Source organism: Megalobrama amblycephala, linkage group LG1, assembly GCF_018812025.1.
Source record: "Megalobrama amblycephala isolate DHTTF-2021 linkage group LG1, ASM1881202v1, whole genome shotgun sequence".
In the NCBI taxonomy this organism is placed as follows: domain Eukaryota; kingdom Metazoa; phylum Chordata; class Actinopteri; order Cypriniformes; family Xenocyprididae; genus Megalobrama; species Megalobrama amblycephala.
In genome coordinates this window covers 36,804,429-36,827,943 of record NC_063044.1, presented here as the reverse complement: position 1 = coordinate 36,827,943, position 23,515 = coordinate 36,804,429, and the positions used below count along the sequence as shown (strand labels likewise).

Here is a 23,515-nt window from a genome sequence, read left to right as displayed (position 1 = left end):
TATTTAAGTTTTGAAATGCAAAATTCACTCAGCATAAACTTTAAATGTATTTTGGTGACATCAGAATTGCAATTCAATTACACTGTAAGAGTGTTGAACATACATTAATATTATACTGATAACAAACTTTTAGTGATTTTAAAACACATTACAATGCATTTCAAGTAAACTCGTAGTGTGCTAATGGCATCATTATAGTGTGCTTCAAATAGGCTACAATAAAGTAATCTTTATAAATAAAGTTACAGCTTTAGAATATGCCTTTTACAGCCAGCCCCAGTATACCAGTAACTTACTTATCCAGTGAACATCAGTGAGACAATGGGAACAGATTTATATGTATATTGAATGCAGGAACCAGTACGGGCTGGAATCGAACCCCGGTCACACGGGCCGCTGTCGCACAAGAGCACTCGGCTTACCTGTTGCACCACCACACATACCCTAGTGAAAAAAAGTATGCTAAGTATACTTGCAGCCAGACTAATTATTAGTATATTTCAAGTGTGTTAATGATCAGTTAACTTAAAGTGTGCTATTTTCAAACAACTAATTTTGTACTAAATATATTTTAGTAGCAATACAAGCAATATACACTGAATATATTATTTTGCAGGTAATAGTATATACTGTATGCTCAGTACCCAGGTGAAAAAGAATTCTATTAAAAATATACTTTTATAAAGTGTACTAAGTATATTTTCTACATTTTGTACTATTTTCGTCAAATCCAAGTATAGTTAAGTGTATTCAATTATGTATTAACTTCAACTTAACATCTATTTTACTACACTTCTAGTGTAAATAGTATACTAAAATGGAACAACTTTTTTTAAACTTCAAGTGCACTAAAATACACTAATGAAAATCAAGATTCATGAGCAATTAAGCACACTTACAGTACAATTGCATTGTATTGCCATTCTAATGGAAATGCACTTAAAAAGGCATTGCAGTGCAAATTATAGTTGTGTTTAAGTACATTTTGTGCGTACTGCTATCATACTTATAATTACTATAAACAGTTAATTTAGCATGCCTCTGTAACATTTCAAGTGATCTACAAATACACTTCCTAACTATATTTAGTGCTTTTAAAGTGTCCCACTATGACAATAATAATGTTTTTGAAGTGAAGTTCAATTACAACCTAAACATCATAGACACGTACTTTCAGTGCAATGTTATTATAGTGTAAGGTAGAAACAAATTGAAAGTACATTTCATTTGTAATTTTATCCCCATTTTGTTATACACTTGTAGTGTAATACCAACATTCATGCTTAAGTATATTACAATTCAGTTCAAGTACATTAAATCAACAAATTACAAATTGCATTTCAGAAAAGGATCTTTATTATTAACACAAAAGTAAAACACAAAAGCAGATATTGGCAAAAGGAGGAACCTTGAACAGTCAGGAACAGAACAATGGTAAACAAATTAATACACATGCATATCTAGCTCTGACTTGAGTTACTAGAGGCCTTGTAGCTCTCATTGTTGCACTTCCTCCGTAGAAGGGCCCGGATCTCTGCCACCTCGGTGTTGGGGAATCGCTCCCTCACTGCATCTGTGAAAACAGGAAAGAGACATGGGGATGAATTAAAACAGGATAGACAATGTATAACATTGAAATACAATCATTGATCATAATGGATTTGTCAATCAATCATGACAATGGATTTACATTCATAACTATGACATTACTGTACCTATAATTGCGTTGGTTTTTTCTGGCTCAAGCTGCTCCTTCAGCTCGCCTTTTTTCCCTTTCCCTGTGAGGGTTGCCTTGGCCAAAGTTTCCCTGCCAAACACCAATGTGGCCAGCTCCTGAGTGAAGAGGGACATCCTCCTCCCACTCAGCCTCTGATAGAGGCGTTTTGGGACTTGCACTGATGAGTTGCCCAATAACACCTGTGAAAACACACAAGCAGATTAATACAAAAGGTAAATTACAAACACCTCTCAATAGGGCAGGTTGGCACGTGTCTTGGCTTCAATTGTTTTAACACAAACAGTACCTCCACGATCTTGTAAGATTTTTTTGTGTATGCTTTTTGCACCCAATCATAACAAAGACATAACAAGGATTGGTTTAAGGTCCTTCAGTCATACCATGTCTTCTTCACTGCTAGTGTGACTGCCAGTGCGCGGTGATTCGCTTTGGCTGGAAATCATGGAAGACAAAGGTGAATCTTCCATTTTGTTTAGGACTGTTTTGAGTGAAGACACCAGTCCTGGCAGCTCTAAAATAAGGATATAGTATAAAAAGGGTCAGTATCACATTATGACACAAAGAATAAGTATCACATTGTGACACAAAATAGCACCCATATAAATGTAATTTTACAACAGCTACATCTGGTTTAACTTTTATTTATTTCTGATTGGATGAGGATCCTTACTCATACTTTTCACAGCTAGCATGCATGTTTGACATGAATGTTCCACTCACTCAAAGCCACAGCGCAGTAAATCCATTATTGAGTGTGAAGATGGAGTAGGGCGAATGTTCAGTTTAGCTTGTGTAGTATAGAGAAGCACAGGGTTCCCAAGTTAAGTCAAATGTAAAATTGCATGACTTTCCCAGAAAAACAAATTGAACTTCCATGACCAACTATGAATGGTGCAATAAACTAACTGACCAAGGATTTCAAAGCACCCTCGTAGCGTTCAAGCAGCTTTTACTTTTTAGAGTGGGAGATGAATAAATGGTTATTGAAATTTGAATTGAAGTTGGGTTAACCACAACTGCTCAAGCAAGCAGTAAAGATCTTAACCAGATATACACCAATTTTGCGTGGAAATTTATTTGTATTAAATGTATTTTGGCAAGACAATTTTAAACTGCTTAAACAAAATTCCCTGATATTCCATGACTTTGCCCACAAAATTATCCTGATATAACTTTTCCTGAAAATCCATGATATTCCAAATATGCCATGACCTGTGGGAACCCTGCAAGCAACTGCTGCAAATTCTTATGTGAATAAGACCATATAGCCAGTCTTACTGGACCCTTCTCTTGACTGATATATTGCGTTGCTTGGCAACAGAGATAGAAGATTAGAACTATTTCTTGGAGTGTATGAATTATTAGTCAATTAATGGGGAGATTATCGCTAATCAAATCAAACCGAAATAGAATCAGACTGAAAAAAAAACAAAAACAAAAAAAAGAGTCATTAGATTAATCGATGCACCGAAAAATAATCGCTAAATTAATCGTTAAAAAAACATTATGGTTTATCCCAGCCCTAATCTGTACCAACCCACTGTCACTTTTACCATATTGATTAATCAGTGAAATTCAAACAAGAAGTATTAACAGTAGTCAATGACGGCAAAAATGGCAGAGTTAATTGGATTTTCAAATTTGTAATCTGGGAAGTCAGGTCTGTATTCCAAGACATAACGTGAACATGCATGTTCTTCAAATTAAAGGGTTAGTTCACCCAAATAGCAAAATTATGTCATTAATAACTTATTAATTTATCTTTGGAACAGAGTTAAAGATATTTTAGATTTAGTCCGAGAGCTCTCAGTCCCTCCATTGAAGCTGTCCATGTCCAGAAAGGTAAGAAAAACATCATCAAAGTAGTCCATGTGACATCAGAGGGTCAGTTAGAATTTTTTGAAGCATCGAAAATACATTTTGGTCCAAAAATAGCAAAAACTACGACTTTATTCAGCATTGTCTTCTTTTCCATGTCTGTTGTGAGAGAGAATTCAAAACAAAGCAGTTTGTGATATCCGGTTCGCGAACGAATCATTCGATGTAACCGGATCTTTTTGAACCAGTTCACCAAATCGAACTGAATCGTTTTAAACGGTTTGCGTCTCCAATACGCATTAATCCACAAATGACTTAAGCTGTTAACTTTTTTAATGTGGCTGACACTCCCTCTGAGTTCAAACAAACCAATATCGCAGAGTAATTCATGTACTCAAACAGTACACTGACTGAACTGCTGTGAAGAGAGAACTGAAGATGAACACCGAGCCGAGCCAGATAACAAACAACAGACTGACTCGTTCTCGAGTCAAGAACCGTTTCTGTCAGACGTGTCCGATTTGAGAACCGAGGAGCTGATGATACTGCGCATGTGTGATTCAGCGTGAAGCAGACTGACACAGAGCATCTGAACTGAACTGATTCTTTTGGTGATTGATTCTGTGCCAGTGTTATGAGCGCAGGTAAACTGAAGGCTTGAATCAAGGGCAATCATTGCCAATGACGCCATTACGTTGAGCGCAAAAGAACCGGTGAACCGTTTTCTTCAACCAGTTTATTGAATCGAACTGTCCGAAAGAAGTACTGGTGATCCGAAAACCGATACAACCGGTTCTTGACTCGTGAACGAGTCAATGTTTTGTTCATTATCTGGCTCGGCTCGGTGTTCATCTTCAGTTCTCTCTTCACACCAGTTCAGTCAGTGTACTGTTTGAGTAAATGAATTACTCCGGGATATTGGTTTGTTTGAACTCAGAGGGAGTGTCAGCCACATTAAAAAAGTTAACAGCTTAAGTCATTTGTGGATTAATGAGTATTGGAGACGCGAACCGTTTAAAACGATTCAGTTCGATTTGGTGAACTGGTTCAAAAAGATCCGGTTACATCGAATGATTCGTTCGCGAACCGGATATCACAAACTGCTTTGTTTTGAACTCTCTCTCACAACAGACACGGAAAAGAAGACAATGCTGAATAAAGTCATATTTTTTGCTATTTTTGGACCAAAATGTATTTTCGATGCTTCAAAAAATTCTAACTGACCCTCTGATGTCACATGGACTACTTTGATGATGTTTTTCTTACCTTTCTGGACATGGACAGCTTCAATGGAGGGACTGAGAGCTCTCGGACTAAATCTAAAATATCTTTAACTGTGTTCCAAAGATAAACTGAGGTCTTACGGGTTTGGAACAACATGAGGTTAAGTTATTAATGACATAATTTTGCTATTTGGGCGAACAAACCCTTTAACAGTGGGATGCATGTCTTGAATACATAAAAGTTGATTTCAGGACCTCAATGACAATGACTGCAGGTGTATGGGAGGGTTCAGATGGTGGCAGAGATAACCCTGGCATCACTAGCATACATATACACCCACCCACCTTTCAGAGCCTTCAAACGGTCCTCATCCATTTCAACAAAAACTGCAGGCACTGTCCCTGGCCGCTGAGACTCCGCCTGAGGGATGGCGTCCTCCTCCTCCTCACTGGTGTTAATCACCTATGCAGAAAACATCAACCTAATTACCTTAAACAACAATGGCAGCTATACACTCCTAATCATACACATGCCAAAACACAATTTTAGTGGTGTGAGTGTGTGTAGAAATTAACAGTTCATACACTCTTGAATAGTAACTCGTTTCACAAAAATGCATTTCTGCTACATCACAAGCTTTACCCTGAGCACCAAGGGCATATATGTTTGTAGGTTGGGTTTGGACTTTGGTACTTGGACATAATTCAATTAAAGCGCAAAGTGCGATAGTGCATGCATTTCAGCACAAATAGGCTATAATCCACCACTGTAAACTCTGTAAAATTTTCTGGGGAACACTACACATTATTTGATGAAGTCAGTTACATTTTTTAACTTACCATTTTTCGTTTTTTGAGAGGATCAAAAATATCACAACATGTGTTATCAGAATCAGACTCATATCTAGCAGGAGTAGAACTGAGTTGTCTTGTAGGTTGCCGTTTGAGGTCCCTCTTGAGCTGTTCACCTATCTTGGCCATCTGTGAACCAGACTGACAACGTACATCTTGTTTAAGAGAATGATTTTGAAAATGTCCACACCACCACTTTAAGTAATGTCATACACCGTCGAGGAATGAGAACAGCAAACGAAGATATATTATTCAAAATAGACTTTACTGAGACTAAAGACTTGAAACAGCACATATCACAAACTAATAACCAACAAACGTTAGAACAGAAAAGGGACTATTAAGTACACACATGGTAAATGAGAGAACTAAGGAGGAACAGCTGGACTAATCAGAAACCATGGAAACTAATGAGAGCTCATAACAGACAAGACCTTTAACTAAACTAAACATAATTATGACATTAGCTCCCCCCTCAGAAGGCGTGACCTCACGGCACAACAGCAGATGACAGAAAAAAGAGGGTGGAGGCTTAGGTGGAGGGCTGGTACTGGTGAAGGACTGGAAACTGAAGAATTTTGAGGAGGCCAACACCATGGTGGAGTAGACTGTGGGAGGAACCAAGGAGGAGCTCTGGCTAAAGGACTGGACGACACCCTGAAGCCTGAAGCCGAACCATGGAGGCGGAACCATGGTACATGGAGGAACCAGCGGAGCAGAGAGAGATCGACGGACCAGGGTGACATCAAAGGGCTGGAAGCCCAAGGTGGAGCAGCTGGCTCGCGTGCCTGAGACGGAGCTGGGGATTCGGCTGACCAGGCGACGATGGAGCAAGCGAGGACGACAGGGAAACCGGATGAAGGGAGGATCCTGGTGAAGCCGAAGGGGTGGAGGGTCGAGGCGAAGCCGGAGACCCGGAAGTCCGTGGCGGAAGATGAGCGACGACCGACTGAGGTTTGTCCGGATATACGAGGGAGCCCAAAGGAGTCCTAGTGCAGACGGGCCTCGGTGGAGCCAAAGGAATGCAGAGCCAGAGTGGAGCTGGCGGCCTGACAGGGCGAGGTGGAGACATGGGCCTGGAGGGCCGAAGTGCTGCCAGGGACAAACGTCACAATAGTCCCAAGCTGGTGGAGGGGAAGCCTGAGGCGAGGCTGATGAGCCACACGGAGCTAGCGGCAGAGGCAGAGCTGAGGAGCTGGATGACGCCAGTAGGGCCGACGAATCCAGGGGACTGGCTGAAACCACTGGGGGAGATGGGACCAGGAAATCTGATAGGGTCATCGGAGGAGGAAGATCTCCGGATGGGATGCACCTTCGGCTTTCTGGTCTGAGGAGGAGATGTAATACAGGTGAGTCCATCCTTTCTGTTTATTTTGATGCGGTCAGTTATTCTGTCACACACTGTCGAGGAATGAGAACAGCAAATGAAGATATATTATTCAAAATAGACTTTACTGAGACTAGAGACTTGAAACAGCACATATAACAACTAATAACCGACAAAGGATAGAACAGAAACAGGACTATACGTACACACATGGTAAATGAGAGAACTAAGGAGGAACAGCTGGACGAGGATTAACTAATCAGAAACCATGGAAACTAATTAGAGCTCATAACAGACAAGACCTTTAACTAAACTGAATGTAATTGTGACAAGTAACTGCAGAGACTTATTTTTTTAATAGCTTCTAAAGGTGTATTTCTTCATATTGCAACTACAGCACACTTTCCAAGAATCCACCTCCATCCATCCATCACTCTGGCAGTATTTGAAACAGGAGACTGAATCTGGACTTAACATGCCCTGCATTACAAAATAGCTAACTTGATTTGTTTCACAGTCTTTTAAGTAATATTTATCATTTCAAATAGATATTTGCTGGGTAAATTTGCTAAATGCTTGTACACCCAGATTGGAAAAGTCTGCAAAAATTCACAATGTAGCTCCCATGGCAAACAGACTCAGTTACAACAGCCCAAACAAAATCTAATATTAAGAAATCAAGAGTCAAGAGCCCAACTAAAGCAAACACTTATCTCCACGATGGTGGCTTAAAAATTGTGATTTTTCTCCTTTGGTGATTCTCCGTGTTTGTCTATATTGGATGTTCAGAAGACGTCAAAAAAAGACGTCATAAAAACGTTCATTCTGGCCCCTCAGTGGACGTCTTTTCAACCTGAGACAAGACCTCAAAAAGACGTCTTCTGGACATAATTTGCTCAGTGGGCATGTTCTACGATGACACAGCATTATTTGTAAACTGGAATGAAATCACAATGTTCCATAACTGTTAAGTCATAAATCAAACTTACGGTCATTCCTTGCTTCACCACCCCCTTCTCCTGGCCAGACTGACTGAAGGAAGACCATATATCCCCCCGTTTGAGGAAATCGACACGCTTCTGGACTACTTCTTTGTAGTTTTCTGTGAAGAAGACACATAAAATACAAATTCAATGTGACCTTCTAATAATAAAAAAATTATAATTTCAAGACAGCAATGTCACTGTCATTTAATTTATTTGTACTTTATTACTTTCATCAGTATTGGGCACTAATGTCCATACCACGTTACGGCGGGAGTCCATCCCTCTGTACATTGAAAATGTCTCCTTGACACAACTGTATTTGTTCTATATTTTAGCCTGTTGCACCTTATAAATATGTTGTCCCCAACAACCGAATGACTTTATTAACTTTGTCTAATTATCAGAATTTTCATTAAATGGACATGCTGCATAGCAACAAATTTCATAATACTAACGTTACTAGCTAAACCTTCACTAGAACCTAAGCCAAACACTTCAAAGATAAGCTATGGGTCTGTAAACGCTAGTGTTGGAGCGTTCTCTATAGGAGTTATTAATTATGGCGTTTTTCCATTACATGGTACCTGCTCGACTCGCCTCGACACACCAGCGCACAAGTATAAACATCAGCCTATGTAAGTGGCCTAGGAACTGTAAAACAAGCGGCGCCAACTGCCGTGACCTAACGCGTCACACATACACAGAACGTCGAAGGTGTGTTATTGTTGCCACAGCCAGAAGACACGTTTTGTTTCAAATGATGCTGGAGGCAGCAAAAAAAAAAAAACACAGCTGGCTAAACTGTTTAAAAATAGCGGGTTTGTTCAGGACCCCCCACCCCACCCCACCCCACCCGTCGCTTTCACGTCACCTTTTGGTATTGGCTCAGCTCGCTTGGAACCTAGCTGAGGTGGTACTAAAAAAGTACCTGACGTTACCAGGTACTTTTTTTGTCGAACAGGTACAATGTAATGGAAAAGCCCCATATGTTCAAGCACTTCAACATCAGTAACGTTAAATTACATGACAGTAGTCGGTTAGTTAATGTTACAAAGAGTATTCCGAATATTTCCAATGTTTTAGAACTTACCCGCCATGAACATGAGTTTGGCTGCAACCGGCTTCGGATCGTGCCTGCGTTTAGCTGGCAAAATCACCTCTATCCAGCCTTCCTGGGACTGGATGTCTTCCTTGCAGGTCACTGTAACACCAGCATTTATATATGCATCCTGTATAATAGATGTACTCTCTGCAATAACGGACCCGTCTACGAAATAAAACAACCCATACATGGTGCTAACTTTACCCTGTTACCGCCTGAGTTTCAGTGATGAATTGCTAACATTAACCGTTACAACATGCCTACTGTAGCTAATTGCCGCCCAAACTTCTACATAGTGATTGGATGTCGATGATGCTGCGCACACTGATTGGATGTGGGAACCGACTGGGGGTAGGTCCAATTCCTGGGTCCATTCGTAGCCATCTATTGCTTAGTCTTTGAATCTTGATCTGTTGCAGTACTCAACAATAGTTATTCAAATATGCCACCTGTACAATCAAACTACAAGTCCTACTTATTGGTCACTAATAAGAAAATACCAAAGACAACAGAATACAGACACAGGAAGGTAATTATAATTTGTATCATTATTTTAAATTGTTGATATGTTTTCTTGTTCTTGTTCTTCTTATAATTATTGTAGTAGTCGGCCTACTACTTCTACAATAATACTAATAGTAATTATAATATTAAAAAGAATAATAAGAAGAAGGCCCTAGTATAGCAGTACTACTAATAATATTAATAATAAATAATAATGTTAATAATAGGATAAAGCTATACTGTCTTGAAATTGTCTTTTGTTTCAGGGAAAAGGCAGAAGACATAAACAGTACAAGCAGTACCTTTGCAGCACTGGTGATGAAGTCCCTGACAGAATTTTAGGACGTCATGACAGAGAAGTAAGCTAGCATATATGATGATGTAAAGTTTTTTTTATGATTATGACATTGCATGGATTATAACATGTAATGTTTTTAGCCAAAAAACTAGCTTAATTCCCAAATTGCTTTGACACTAAAAACAATACCAAAATTATGTTTTCATCTTAATATAAGATTACTTACACTTGGTTAGATTTTATTTTGTGCACTGACATGAATGGTGACAATTGTTTTGCTTACAGCCTCCAGCTCACCAAGATGCACCACTGCAGCCAACAGCAGGAAAACGGAAGAGAGCTGACAGTAAGGTCAGGACACTGACAATGCATAATTCTTTCGTTATAGCCTAACTGTCTGATATATTTTAAGTAAACTGATCTGTTTCATTGTTTTGAGTTTTATGAAATGATTTATTTTAATTTAAACAAACTTAAGTTTAACTGAAACGGCTGTGATGTCTGTTTCCCAGCACTTGAATGGGAGAGTAAATGCTAAAATTAAGTGTAATATAATGCTTTTTTGTGCAAGATTATTGTTAAGTGGGATATTGAGTATTGATTAATGTTTTGTTATGCTAATTTAGAAGAATTTCTGTTCATGTTGGTTTTAGTATAGTAATATAATAAAATCTTTATATTGTTGCACTCAAACAGCAGGTGCTGTATAACATATTATTGTTAGCATGATAACATAATAGTATGTTAGCAAACTGGCTTGTTAAAACTATAAGTTAATACTAATGAAAGTGTCCACATTGAGATTATATGAAGGTTTTAAGTTAATTGTATGAAATAGTGTATTCAGATTTTAATTGTTCTTAACTTGAAATGTTTAAGTACAAACTTAAAATCTACCAGATCTGCTTACTTAGACTTTGAATTTCAATTTAATTGCCTTAATTTTTTGGGTTCTGCAGTCTTCATGATGGAACAATGTATGATATTCACATAAATCATACACCAAATTGTTCAGGATGGCCAAGAAAAGTGGGTTTCTGTCTATATGTGTTTGTGTGTGCAGTACAATATGGGGCAGAGTGTAGTACAACAAAATATCTAGTAGTAGTAACGTATAGGTTAGTGGCAATAGTGTGCAGAATAAAAAACAAACATGCAGGTCAGGACACAGGTAATACACATTTGTTCACTATGCTAGTTTATTGGTATTTTGTATTTAGAGGAACTGACTCCTACAACATAACAAACTAGCTCACACATTTTTCTAATTTCAGAGTGGAGCAGTTGGAGCAAGTTGCTTTACTTTTAGTGTTTTAAGATCCCACTCAATACCAAAATAACGCCAGATTCAGTGACTAACTTGCCACACACTTTGTGCAAACTTCAGAATGGATCAGCTGCTGAGGACAATGTGGTTGATATAGGAGAGCACCAGACCATGCACGAACCAGAGGCTGAGAGACCCAACCCAAATCCGTCACAGGTAAGATTACAATTACTTATAGGCTAGCATTTGCATTATATGTTTCTTTACTTCTAGTGTTTTAAGATCCCACTCAATACCAAAATAACACCAGATTCAGTGACTAACTTGCCACACACTTTGTGCAAACTTCAGAATGGATCAGCTGCTGAGGACAATGTGGTTGATATAGGAGAGCACCAGACCATGCAAGAACCAGAGGCTGAGAGACCCAACCCAAATCCGTCACAGGTAAGATTACATTAATTACAGGCTATCATTCATCTTTGTGCATTTAGTTTATCTTTTACAGGAGTGATTTGCTATGATGACTTGATGCACACAATCTGAACAACAAATTTCATTCTTCTGCCATAGAATAGAATAGAATAGAATTACAAAGACTTTATTTTCATGTCAGACACTTCCGTTTTGCTCAGCAGGCCACAATAAAGCTGAATTGAGATCTCTGGCTGACATAAAACCATGCCCAAAGAGTGAAAGTTAATGAGTACTGTGTAATTCATATAGGGCATTTTTAAATGATTAGAAACTTGACAAGATATGATAAACCTGAATACTTGAGAATGTTTTGTTCATTGTACTGAATGTTTTTTTCAATCTCAATGTGTCATTTTGTAGGATGGAAATTGTGGAGATGACCTTTTGTACCCTGGAGCGCCAATTACCAAAGGTCAAAGTTTGCTCCTTCTAATGGCTTACGTCCTGAGGCATAACCTGACCGGGATTGCTCTGGACCATCTTTTAAGAATTTTTCATGAACTTTTCCCTGCACTGATACCAGCAACCTCATATCTCTTCCATAAATCCTATGGCCAATATGGCGAGTATGTGCCCCATTTCTACTGCCATCAGTGTTCAAATTATATTGGAACAAAAGAATGTGGTTTGACACAGTGTGTTCTGTGTGAGGCAGAATTTGATGTGGAAGCTAGTCTAGAAAAGGGTTCATATTTTTTGGTTATCAGTTTATCTTTGCAAATTAAAGAGATTCTGGAAAATCCCAACATCAAAATCCAAAGACATACATCAACTCCAGGTTTTATTTGTGATGTGCAATGTGGAGGGGAGTATAGGAGGCTTAAAGATAGTGGTGAAATAGGTGATGATGACATCAGTCTAATCTGGAACAGTGATGGGATCCCTGTTTTTAAAAGCTCTAGATGCCAAATATGGCCTATTCAGTGCCAAATCATAGAACTACACCCTACAGACAGGAAGAACAACATATGTGTTCCTTGTCTTTGGTTTGGAGAGAGCAAGCCTAATATACAGACTCTCCTAATTCCATTTGTAAAAGAGCTACAGGAACTTCAAAGTAATGGGATCACCTGGGGAGATGGTTGCACTTCAAAGGTGCATGCACTTGTATGTAGTGCAGATTCAGTTGCAAGGCCACTTCTCCAAAATAAGAAACAGTTTAATGGCATTTATGGCTGTGACTTCTGTTACCACAGAGGTGGAGGCTCCTATCCATATGTTATTCCTGAACCCCGTCTTCGTACAGAAGTTGAGCATTTTGACAATGCCATGAATGCAACACCTCAGCAGCCCATAATGGGAGTGAAAGGCCCAAGTCAACTAATGAAACTAGACAAATTTCAAATGGTGCAAGGCTTTGTTCCAGAATATCAGCATAGTGTATGCCTTGGAGTTACTAGACAGCTGACTTCTCTGTGGTTAGATTCCACAAACCATCAGCATGGTTGGTACATAGGCACCCAAACTGAGCAGATTGACGAAGTGCTTAAAAAAATTTCACCACCAACTGAGATCACAAGAGTACCACGATCTATGCAAGAAAGGAAGTTCTGGAAGGCGTCTGAGTGGAGGTCGTTTCTTTTGTTTTATGCTTTGCCTGTTTTAAATGGCATCCTCCCCAGAAAATACTGGAATCATCTTTTCCTTTTGGTTTTTGCAGTATATCATCTACTGCAAGAAAGGATCAGAGAGGCCGAGGTGGTGATAGCCGAGCAGGCATTGAAAAAATTTGTCAGGGAGTTTCAGGGGTTATATGGCACAGCAAATGTGTCATTTAATGTGCACCTCATGACACACTTGGCTGCGAGTGTGAGGAACTGGGGACCACTGTGGGCCACATCCACATTTTCCTTTGAATCTTTTAACGGCACCCTGTTGACATATTTCAATGGCACAACTCATGTCCCTGTCCAAATAATGAAAAGGTACCTTAGGGAAAGGAGTCTCACAAAGAAAGGAGCAACAGTTATGCATAATGCCAATGAGTATGTCAGAGATCTTTTCTATGAACTACAGGGCAGAAAGTGTTCAACTGACAAATCAGTTCAGATCAGTGCCCATGTCAGAGTTTTTGGTAAATCAGTACAGACAGATGTCTCGGTTTTACACATGCTTGCAATAGATGACCTACTAGGTGTTAGAGTGAAACAAGCCTCCTACTACAACCGTTTTATTGTGAATGGAATACTGTATCACTCTGACACAAACAACCGCCTACAGAAAAGAATCAACTCTGTTGTTGAGTTGCAGAATGGCACATTAGTCAGAATTGTGAATTTGGTCGTTTCTGGTGCAACACACTGTGTTTTGGTCAAGGAGCTTGTTAAGTCTGGAAGGAAGCTGTGCAGAGACACAACACTTAATATTGCATCAAGCTTTGTGTATGAAGTGTCTGAGTGCAATATAGTGTATGCCATCCATCCAGAGTCATTGACACGCAAATGTGTCATGGTTGAATCCAGGGAGAAGGTATATGTTATTCCTCTGCCAAACAACATTGAACGAGACTAATGTGGCATCAAGAAAATTGAATACTGCCAAGAAGTTCCAAGATTCCCTGAGACCTATTGAATTGACTTGTAAATACAATATCTGTACAAAGAATTACTGTTCTTTACCTGTTACATAAAGTGACCCTTCTATCAATCAAGTGTTTGTGTATTAATACAATGGTAACAGTAAACAAAATGAACTTGTCTTACTCACTGCAGCATTGTAGCATATGACCCTTCAAGAAATCAGCCTAACAATGTCAATACACTTTCCATTAGTAGGCTACAGTAAATTAATAAATTACTAAATTTCCACTAAAAGTGTTTGCATTTTAGCATATTTTATGACAGTACTGATATGCTAATAAAAGTACACTTATATTTTAGTGCACTTTGTTCACAGTGTACTAAGATTACACTACAGATGAAGTGAAATTAGTGTACACTTTAATAAATTATATTTTGTATTACAAATAAGCGTACTTACTAAAAGTACACTAAATTACCACTATACATTTTTGTATTTTAACATATTTTATGAGAGTACTCTGATATGCCACTAAAAATACACTTATTTTAGAGTGTACTGTATAAAGTGTACAGAAGTCACACTTCTAATGAAGTGAGAACATAGTACACTTTAAAAAAAAGTATACTAACAATTAATTTCCAAAAAAATATACTTCCCATAAGTACACTGAATTGCCACTCTAAGTATGTCAAATTTAATACACTTAAAAAAAATAAACTTCAATACAATTTAAAATACATTAACAACAAAGTACACTTTCAAAAAGTACATTTAAAAAATAATTTTATTACTGATAAATTAGTATACTTACTGTTTGGACTATTAAGTTGAACTTAATTACATATTTTTTGAAGTATACTTTTAAAAAGTACAAATCAAATACTCTTTAAATAAAGTACAACAAGTAGAAGTATACTTGTTTTTTAATTCATGTACTTCATTCATATTTCAAATACACTAAAGTATACTACTTTTTTACCTGGGTAATTATGGAGGATTGTGTTTTGAGTGGTGTCACGCTGCAAGATCTGCGCCGTGACAGCTGTTTTGTGTTTTTATATTGTTTATTTGGTTTGTTAAAGATTGATAAAAGTGTTTTTATGTTTTGTTTTTCTGTTTGACAGATCTTCCTTTGTGGATTTCTATGTATATGGACCTTTGATGTCTAGGCCCTGCTGTTTTGCTTATTTTGTTTTTCGTATGTTTTATGTTGATTGTTATAAATTCATGTTTGGTTTGAACTGATTTTTGTTTTCTACTATTTTGTTAATTAAGTTTTGACTGTACCAACCGCTAGAGCGTCTATTTGTGTGCATAAAAGGGGAGTTTTTAACCCATTTTTCTATCTTCCAGGAGCCAGCCTGCGGGGGAGTGCAATCTTTGGGGTCACCTGGGTCTTTCCTCCACTGCATGTGGCGTGAGGTTTCCAGCACTGCATGGGTATTGAGAGTGTAAAGTTATTTGTATTATCCACTACACCCTTTTGTAAATTTGTTGGTTGTGTACATCTGTGCACGTATGGTGTGTGCTCTTGAGGTTGTGGGTTTTTGGCCTAGTGACTTCTTTGTTCTTCCCGCAGGCTTGGTTAACTTTATATATACAAATCAGGGGGGACTGTTTTAATAATTTATTTAAAGTCTAGACATTTTTAAATTGTGATCCTCCCTCTTTTTGGGGTTTACAGATGCTTTGCTTAAAGATTTCAGTACTGCTTGTTAATAAAGATTTTTGTATTTGAAGGTCACGTCACTGTTCTTCATTTATTAGCGATAGAACTTGTGTTGCTGTTAAGTTATGTCCGTGGGTACCAAGGCCCCGGTGGCGTAGTCGGACCAACTGTGATTCTATACCTGGCTCCGGGTTACAAATGTATGAATTTTTGTTTTGTTACATGTATTTTGTGTATTTGAATCATGCATATGAACAACTGAAATTTAATGAATGTCATTAAACATTATGGGGCTCTAGGTTGTTGCAGCTTAAACAAAAAAAACACCAAAAACAACAACAACAACAACAAAAAACATGTACCTGATAGTGGAATTTGTGGGAGAAGGGACAACTGGACCTGTTGCAAAGTCCTGGTACTCAGATGGCCAATCGTGGTGGCCTCTATTCAAAGACTTGGACCGGTTGCTAAAGAGTGTCAGGATGATGGAGGCACCACAGCCAGATAAAGGGTGGACCAAACATCAGGCCAGAATTCTGCATGAGTCAGGTAAGTTAAACTACACTGTAAATAAACATTATTAAAACATCACTTAAAACGAAAATCACTAATACATGACATCCCATGGCCTAATGATTTCTTGAAATGTTTTAAGATACTTTGTTTCTTTTAGCATCTTTTGACAATATTTCCAAAAAATGGAAAAAGGCATGCTACACTTCTGACATTTCCGAATCTGAAATTCCTGGAAAAAGAATTCACAAGTTAGTTGTCAATGTTTTCTTTCAACTGACAAACAGGGCAGTGTTATTGCCCAACTAAACCTGCTTTGTAAAATAATTTAATTCCCTCATTTTGCTCTCAGAAAGAAAATATACTCAGATGATGGTCTCATGATACCCCCCACAAAAAGAAGAAAATTAATAGAGAAAAAGTTCCACCAGCACCAAAAGCTCCAGCACCCCCAAAACACTTCAAGACAAAAAATACATTGAATCTAGTAAATAAATGAATCTAGTTAAATGATTGCTAGACGCAAGTGTGTATAACTGCTGAGTTCTTTTTTTTTTTTTCCAGGCCCTGTTGTACGACCTTTGCTTACACCAAGTAGAGCAGGGAAATCTTTCAGCAATTTGTGAGTTTAAATTTATAAAACTGATATTTCTGATAGTTTTAAGCATTTTGCCCAAGAATGCTCCTTACCCAGAGTAAAATGAATGTAATCCACAGACTTGTAGACTTGTTGCTTTACAAAAATGTTTTGCTTTTTCAAATTCACCCAGTTCTATTGTTATTTTAACAGTTTGGACAAAACTACAATCATTACATTTATAACTCAAGGTTTTACATGCTAAACATGAAGCATATCAAACATTTGATTGCTAATTAGAGGCAACAACACTCTCAAGCTTTAGTAAGGCTTTGTGTAGTACAAAGAAATGGTCTCAGGTTATGCATATAACCATGGTTCCATGAGGAGGGGAACTCGCACTGCGTCCGAAGACACTTTGGGGAATGCAAGTTCCCATTGGAAAGGGAATTTGTTTTGATGGAGGCAGACATCACACATTTACATACCAATTCTTTCAACAGCATTTGTTAATCACCACCAAAGGGCCATGGAAGAGCCACAGCAGGGCTATTTTGAGACTCTCCCAGCTGTCAAGGTAAGTGGCTTTACATGAATCCTGTAACCATATATAAAAGCTGTAACCACACAGCATTTATGCTAACTCAAACGTGAGGCTGACTCCATGACTGGGTGGGTCAAGTTTCCGATCACAAAATAAACAGTTAACATACAGTGCGTGCACAATCATTATGCAAGTCCAATGAGCATTTCGCTGTCCAATGATCATGCCTTAATTGTGCAATTTCTAGTACTGCATCTTTTTTATGGGCATTTAATAATTTTTGACTTTCCAGTGTGAGTTAAATCTCTGGCCATGTTCACACGGTCAGTTTTTGAGATTGACAACTGCATTTATTTTCAGGTGTGAGTCTCGAAATGTCCTGTTCACACACAGCAACCCTGGAGCACTGTATGAACATGCAAGAGTCAAGCCTGTATTCTCTTACTACTAACCATAGCGACAGTGACCAATGTAATATTAAAGATGGCGACGTCCATATAACTGAAAAGTCTTATCACTTTTGACATGACAAGATACCATTTGAACCGCAAGTTCATCCATCAAAACTTGAGTAACCAACAGCAGCATGTAAACACACGCTAGCCGAGTCTTTAACCATTGCGCAAAAGTGTCACGTCCTTTGCAGCAGCTCGTGCATGACACAGCATCTGAATTTGGAAAAGACATTTTCTCATGACTTGCCTAACTACAAATCCCGCAATGTAAACAAGCGCATTGTCAGTTAGGCACCCAAAGTTTGTTGCTAAATAGCTATGGTCCAACACAACACCAGTGATTTGCTCAAAGGGAGAGGATGCAATGTTGTCGTCATCGTCGTGCTCAGCTGGTACTACAGATGACATGTCAACAGCTGAGAGACACTTGGTGTTATCCTGTGGTTGAACGTTGCCTGTCTTCCCTGGAGCAATGCCACAGCGGACCATTAGTGACGACACTAATCGATAATCTTTGCAGCTCTAATGCAGTGCATGTGTAATCTTATTAAAGGTTTTCCCTTTAATTTCTCACCTATCTGTGCATGTTAAATGGATGCAACCTGACCTTGTTGAGAACATTTGTAAAAAAAAAAAAAAAAAAAAAAAAAGTCACAAAAGAACATTGAGTAGAAGGAAAGAGAAAGATAGCAATGCGGTAGACCTATGATGTGGAATGATGGAAATAACCTCTCAGTACATTACCCAAAATTTTCTCTGAAATGAAGTCCACATATTTTTCAAGTAAACACTTCGCTAAAGGAACCAAACAACACTGGAACAGCAAGCGGACGTTTTTTGAACACAACGTCAAAGGAAAGGATATGAACCAAGAACTTGATCAAGATGTTTTAAAGAATAAATCTGTAAGTGATTGCTTTGGGTCAAAGACCATAGTTTGTAAAAAATAATCCAGACTCTCCATCCACTCTATGGTTGTATTGCCACTCTTTAAAACTCTTGTTCTCTTACCCCTTATAATGCAAGTGAAGGTAAATACCTGGTATGCTAATGTTTTGGGGGCAATGAGAAGCTTGGCTACCTTAAAGGTCAAATACAAAAAGTGAGTTATTTTAATGCCATTACTGAATATCTAGAAATAAGTTCTGCATTCTTTTGGATGAAAATAAAGAATCAGATTTACAAAAAGGATTAATTTTTCCAATTGCTAAAAAAAAAAAAAAAAAGCTCAACCATAAATTACTTACATGTAACACAGGTGGTCTCCAAACTTGGCCCTGGAGGGCTGCTGCCCTGCAGAGTTTAGCTCCAATCCCAATTAAACACCTGAACCTGCTAATAAAGGTCTACATTGGCATACTAGAAACTTTTAGACAGATGTTGAGGCAAGTTAGGGCTAAACTCTGCAGGACAGTGGCCCTCCAGGACCAAGTTTGGACACCCCTGACTTACCGTAACCGTTGGTCTATTATTCTGCAGATACAACCTCTGAGGATGGCTGAGGTACAAGGGAGTGAGGTCCCAGTCCTGGACCTGTCCCTGTCCCTAGGCTGTGGCACCAAATTCATCGATGCGTCTCTGTGGAGTGATGAAGCCTTGTGTGAGCTTTATGTCGGAGATGACGTAGATCTCACACATTTAAAGGTCTTCATTTGGGAGAGTGGGAACGGGAAACTAAATTCATCCACGTACACGACTGTCAAGGTATACAAATATAACGCAAAATGCATTAGCGGCTTCTCCAGAACGAGGGATGCACAATGTTGGATTTTTGCCAATATCCTACAACTTTTAACTCATTTTGGCTGATAGTCAATGCTGATATACATATCTTTATTCTGGAGATATTTTAAGAGTTATGTTAGCGTCATAGCATTAAGTCAAATCATAATTCTGGCTTAGACATCTATTAATAAATTTGTAAACAGAAGTAACTTATGTTATTTTAGGTCTAACATGTACAGCACCCCTGAATAAAGCACCAGGACCCAGGGGAAGCTCCTTCAGCTGCTGCACATGCTAGTAACTGTTAACTGTATCACACACCAGACCCTACCTTCTGTACTTGCATTGTCAAGTTCAGAACAGCAATTCATTAAAGTGAATCTAATCACAGGCAAGAGTAGAAGAATGCTGGCATGTCCCATCAGTAAAGCATGTCAGCATCATTTTCCATATTGGACTGATGCTGATGATTACATTTTAAACCTTTATCAACAAATGACACTCCTATAGTATTGTGCATCCCTATCCAGAACTCATGTAACAAACCCGCATCCAATTAGACATTAAAAACTATGCATAGAGTTAGCCAAAACATGACGTTAAAGGGATAGTTCACCCAAAAATGAAAATTTGATGTTTATCTGCTTACCCCCAGCGCATCCAAGATGTAGGTGACTTTGTTTCTTCAGTAGAACACAAATGATGATTTTAACTCCAACCGTTGCGGTCTGTCAGTCGTATAATGCGTTGAAACGGTATCGCAATCTATAAGAGTAAAAAAACAAGACAGACAAATCCAAATTGAACCCTGTTGCTCACACCGATGTCCTAAGACACAAAATGATCGGTTTGTGCAAGAAACTGAACGGTTTTTATATCATTTTTTACCTTTAATTCACCACTATGTCCAACTGCCTTGAGCACGGCATCCGGTGCGTGAGGTGTGTACGCGCTCTGATGACGGAAGTGATCTCTCGCACACATTGAGATATAGACGCGAGAGATTGCTTCCATCATCAGAGCACGTTTTCAAACAAACCGATCATTTCGTGTCTTAGGACATCAATGTGTCGTCATGAGCAGCAGGGTTTAATTTGGATTTGTCTGATTTGATTTTTTTTACTCTTATATATTTTGTTACCATTGACATGCATTATACGACTGACAGACTAACAGTTGCAGTTAAAAATCATCATTTGTGTTCGACTGAAGAAACAAAGTCACCAACATCTTGAATGCCCTGGGGCTAAGCAGATAAACATGACACTTTCATTTTTGGGTGAACTATCCTTTTAATAGCATCTAACAAAAATTGATTAACATTATAAATGTAGCATTAATCATTCTCATTCCTGGTTACATGGTTGCTATCATTCTGCTATAGCAATATTTCATTTTTCTAGTAGGGTGTCACACCCTACATCATTGATGCATCAATAAGCTCATACATTCATTGTGCTTTTAAGAGGATGTATACCTGAATGTAAATTGTATTTTTGTCAAAATCCAGACTGCTGAGAGGAAACCGGAGACAGTCGTGGCAGAAATTGTCGGTGTGTCTGAGCAGGATACTAATCTCATCCTTCTGTGCGCTGATTTCTCCGAGTTCGTCATCCCTGCCAACCTGTACCAGGGACGACCTCATCCTGAAGCTTCCTGTCCACCTAAAAATCACGCACATGAAGACAAGAGTAGTTGAGGTTGATTTTGTTAATAATTAAAATGATAATGATAAAAGTTTATAATTTTTAGCACTCGTTAGGTTAGTTTGTTCATTTTTTGTTCAAATAGTTTTTTTGTTCATTTAGTTCTCATTAGTTTTTATTCAAATAGTTTAGTTTATTTTTAGTAGTTCAATTAGTTTATATTAATAAGTTAGTTTAACTGTGGTAATAGTAGTAGTTGTAATAGTAGAAATGTTTATTTACTGTTCATTTTAAACTTGTTTTTTTAAACTTGTGTAACTGTTTGTTTTTTCACATTTTACATTTATAAAAGATTTTATTTTTTAAAATGTTGTTAGTCTGGTATTTTTTACACATACATTTAAGTTAACTTAATTAGTGCAGCTGCATTGTGGCACAAACACTCATACAAACAGTAGCTGCACTAAATGTGAAGATCGCACACACTGAGGAGCAGAAACTAGTTGTCAGCGCTGTCCTGTGATTTATCACTAAAGTAGCTTAGAAACTCAAGACTTACTATAGCATATATTTAATACTTTTGAAGGAACTATTTACAACCCACAGCTACATATAGAGATGCATATGTGTATAGAGGAAAAAAAATCACACCCCTTAAAATCTTGTAAAGTATCTGTGCCCTAAAAACATTAATTTTACTGATATAAATTGGTGTAAATTCATCTACTTCATTTTCATTCATTAGTTCATTATGTGTGGAAAAGAATGCTTTGCTGCTGTTAAACTATTGTTTCAAGCATGGGTTCCCAAACACATTCCTGGAGCCCCAAACACTGCACATTTTGCATTTCTCCTTTGACTCACACACCCATTTCAGGTAAGTCATTTCCCTGTACTATATGATATGCCTCTGTGTGCATAAAGAAACACATTAAAAAAACGATGCATGGAAAAACGTGTCAGAGATTGTGAGAATATCAAGAAAGTTTTATTAATTCACTAAACCGCATGTAAAATGGCCTACCTATTAACTGATTACAGTGTGTAAGCCTTTTTTATAATTTAGTGTCCTGTAAAATTTAAATTAAAATCTTACCACAAATGTTTGAATTGCATCACAATTTTCACAAAAATCTGAATCAGCACAACTGTCTTCAACTTTGATAATAATCATAAATGTTTCTTGAGCAGCAAATCATCATATTATTATAATGATTTCTGAAGGATCGTGACACTGAAGACTGGAGTAATGATGCTGAAAATTCAGTTTTGATCACTGGATATAAATTATATTTTTCTATATATTCACATAGAAAACAGCTGTTTGACATTGTAAAAATATTTCACATTATTACTGTTTTACAGCATTTTTGTATAAATAAATCCAGCCTTGGTGAGCAAAAGAGACATCTTTCTAAAACATTAAACAATTGTAATGTTTCCAAACTTTTGATGGGTTCTGTATTTTTTTTAACATAGTATAAATCCACGAGGACTTAATACTCTTCTTTGGGAGGCGTCACGGCTGAAGACATGGAGAGAGCCAGAGATGCAGAATGAAGCAGCTCCAAACCCAACCTCGTCTCATAGGAAATACACACCTCTGCGCACTTTTTTGCAGTGCCACAAATATGTCCCACCAGGTACGTATCGCTATAGTTCTGAAACAAAAACGTCCACTGGGGTCACTAAAGAGAAGGACATGTGACCTTTCGATCGACAGTCAGAGGTATGTACACTACAGCATATCCAATTATCCTAAAACTGTGTTATTTTAGTGATAAATGTTGAGTGATTCGTGTTGTTTTACTTAAACATGTTTAATCTAATGGTAAATGTGACGTTAGAATCATGTGAGTGCTACAGATAACAGATAAGAACAGATAAGCTAATGCCTGAGTAATTTAGCTAGCTTCCTTCAATTAACATTACATACTCTGCAGTGCGTGAAGTTACAGCCGCAGCATACATCGACAGAACCCTGGCAAAGCAGGTACGTTTGTAGCCAGGTGGCTATAGTGAACTAAAATTAGCGCTTGCTAAGATGTTTTTTTTGTGATAAATGTTTGCTGTAAATGTGACGTTAGAATCATGTGTGAGCACTCCTGATGAAAGCAATGCCCTTCAGTTATCTTTCTGTAGTACGTTTGGTAGCTAGGTGTTATTGAAATTAATGCCACAAAACTGTCTATATTATGTCCTATTATAGATGAAAGTAATGCTGATTATTTGCATCGATATGAAAAAATAAAGAGAATGATACTTGTGGGT

General features: G+C 37.9%; 3 protein-coding genes across 5 annotated transcripts in view; 1 reads left to right on the top strand and 2 right to left on the bottom strand.

The window, feature by feature from the left end:
• LOC125245497 (zinc finger protein 585A-like) overlaps nucleotides 1-23,515 on the bottom strand; it is a 332,027-nt gene that overhangs the window by 282,180 nt on the left and 26,332 nt on the right. The window lies entirely within an intron of this gene.
• On the bottom strand, nucleotides 1,377-9,247 carry LOC125245735. Its single transcript, XM_048156462.1, has 7 exons — nucleotides 9,035-9,247; nucleotides 7,948-8,060; nucleotides 5,620-5,772; nucleotides 5,125-5,242; nucleotides 2,119-2,249; nucleotides 1,716-1,917; nucleotides 1,377-1,573 (listed from the first exon to the last, which is right to left on the bottom strand). The coding sequence occupies exons 1-7, from the start codon at nucleotides 9,234-9,236 to the stop codon at nucleotides 1,461-1,463; spliced, it is 1,032 nt and encodes a 343-aa protein (XP_048012419.1). The 5' UTR covers nucleotides 9,237-9,247; the 3' UTR covers nucleotides 1,377-1,460.
• Nucleotides 6,844-14,826, top strand: LOC125245505. Of its 3 annotated transcripts, none has more exons than XM_048156120.1 (6): nucleotides 6,844-6,980; nucleotides 9,817-9,909; nucleotides 10,134-10,199; nucleotides 11,236-11,331; nucleotides 11,467-11,562; nucleotides 11,953-14,825. In XM_048156120.1, the coding sequence occupies exons 4-6, from the start codon at nucleotides 11,287-11,289 to the stop codon at nucleotides 14,101-14,103; spliced, it is 2,292 nt and encodes a 763-aa protein (XP_048012077.1). In that variant the 5' UTR covers nucleotides 6,844-6,980; nucleotides 9,817-9,909; nucleotides 10,134-10,199; nucleotides 11,236-11,286; the 3' UTR covers nucleotides 14,104-14,825. The 3 variants fall into 3 exon arrangements, with proteins under 3 accessions (XP_048012077.1, XP_048012058.1, XP_048012067.1); XM_048156101.1 differs by lacking the exon at nucleotides 6,844-6,980 and adding an exon at nucleotides 9,473-9,575; XM_048156110.1 differs by lacking the exons at nucleotides 6,844-6,980; nucleotides 11,236-11,331 and adding an exon at nucleotides 9,473-9,575 and having other exon boundaries at nucleotides 11,953-14,826.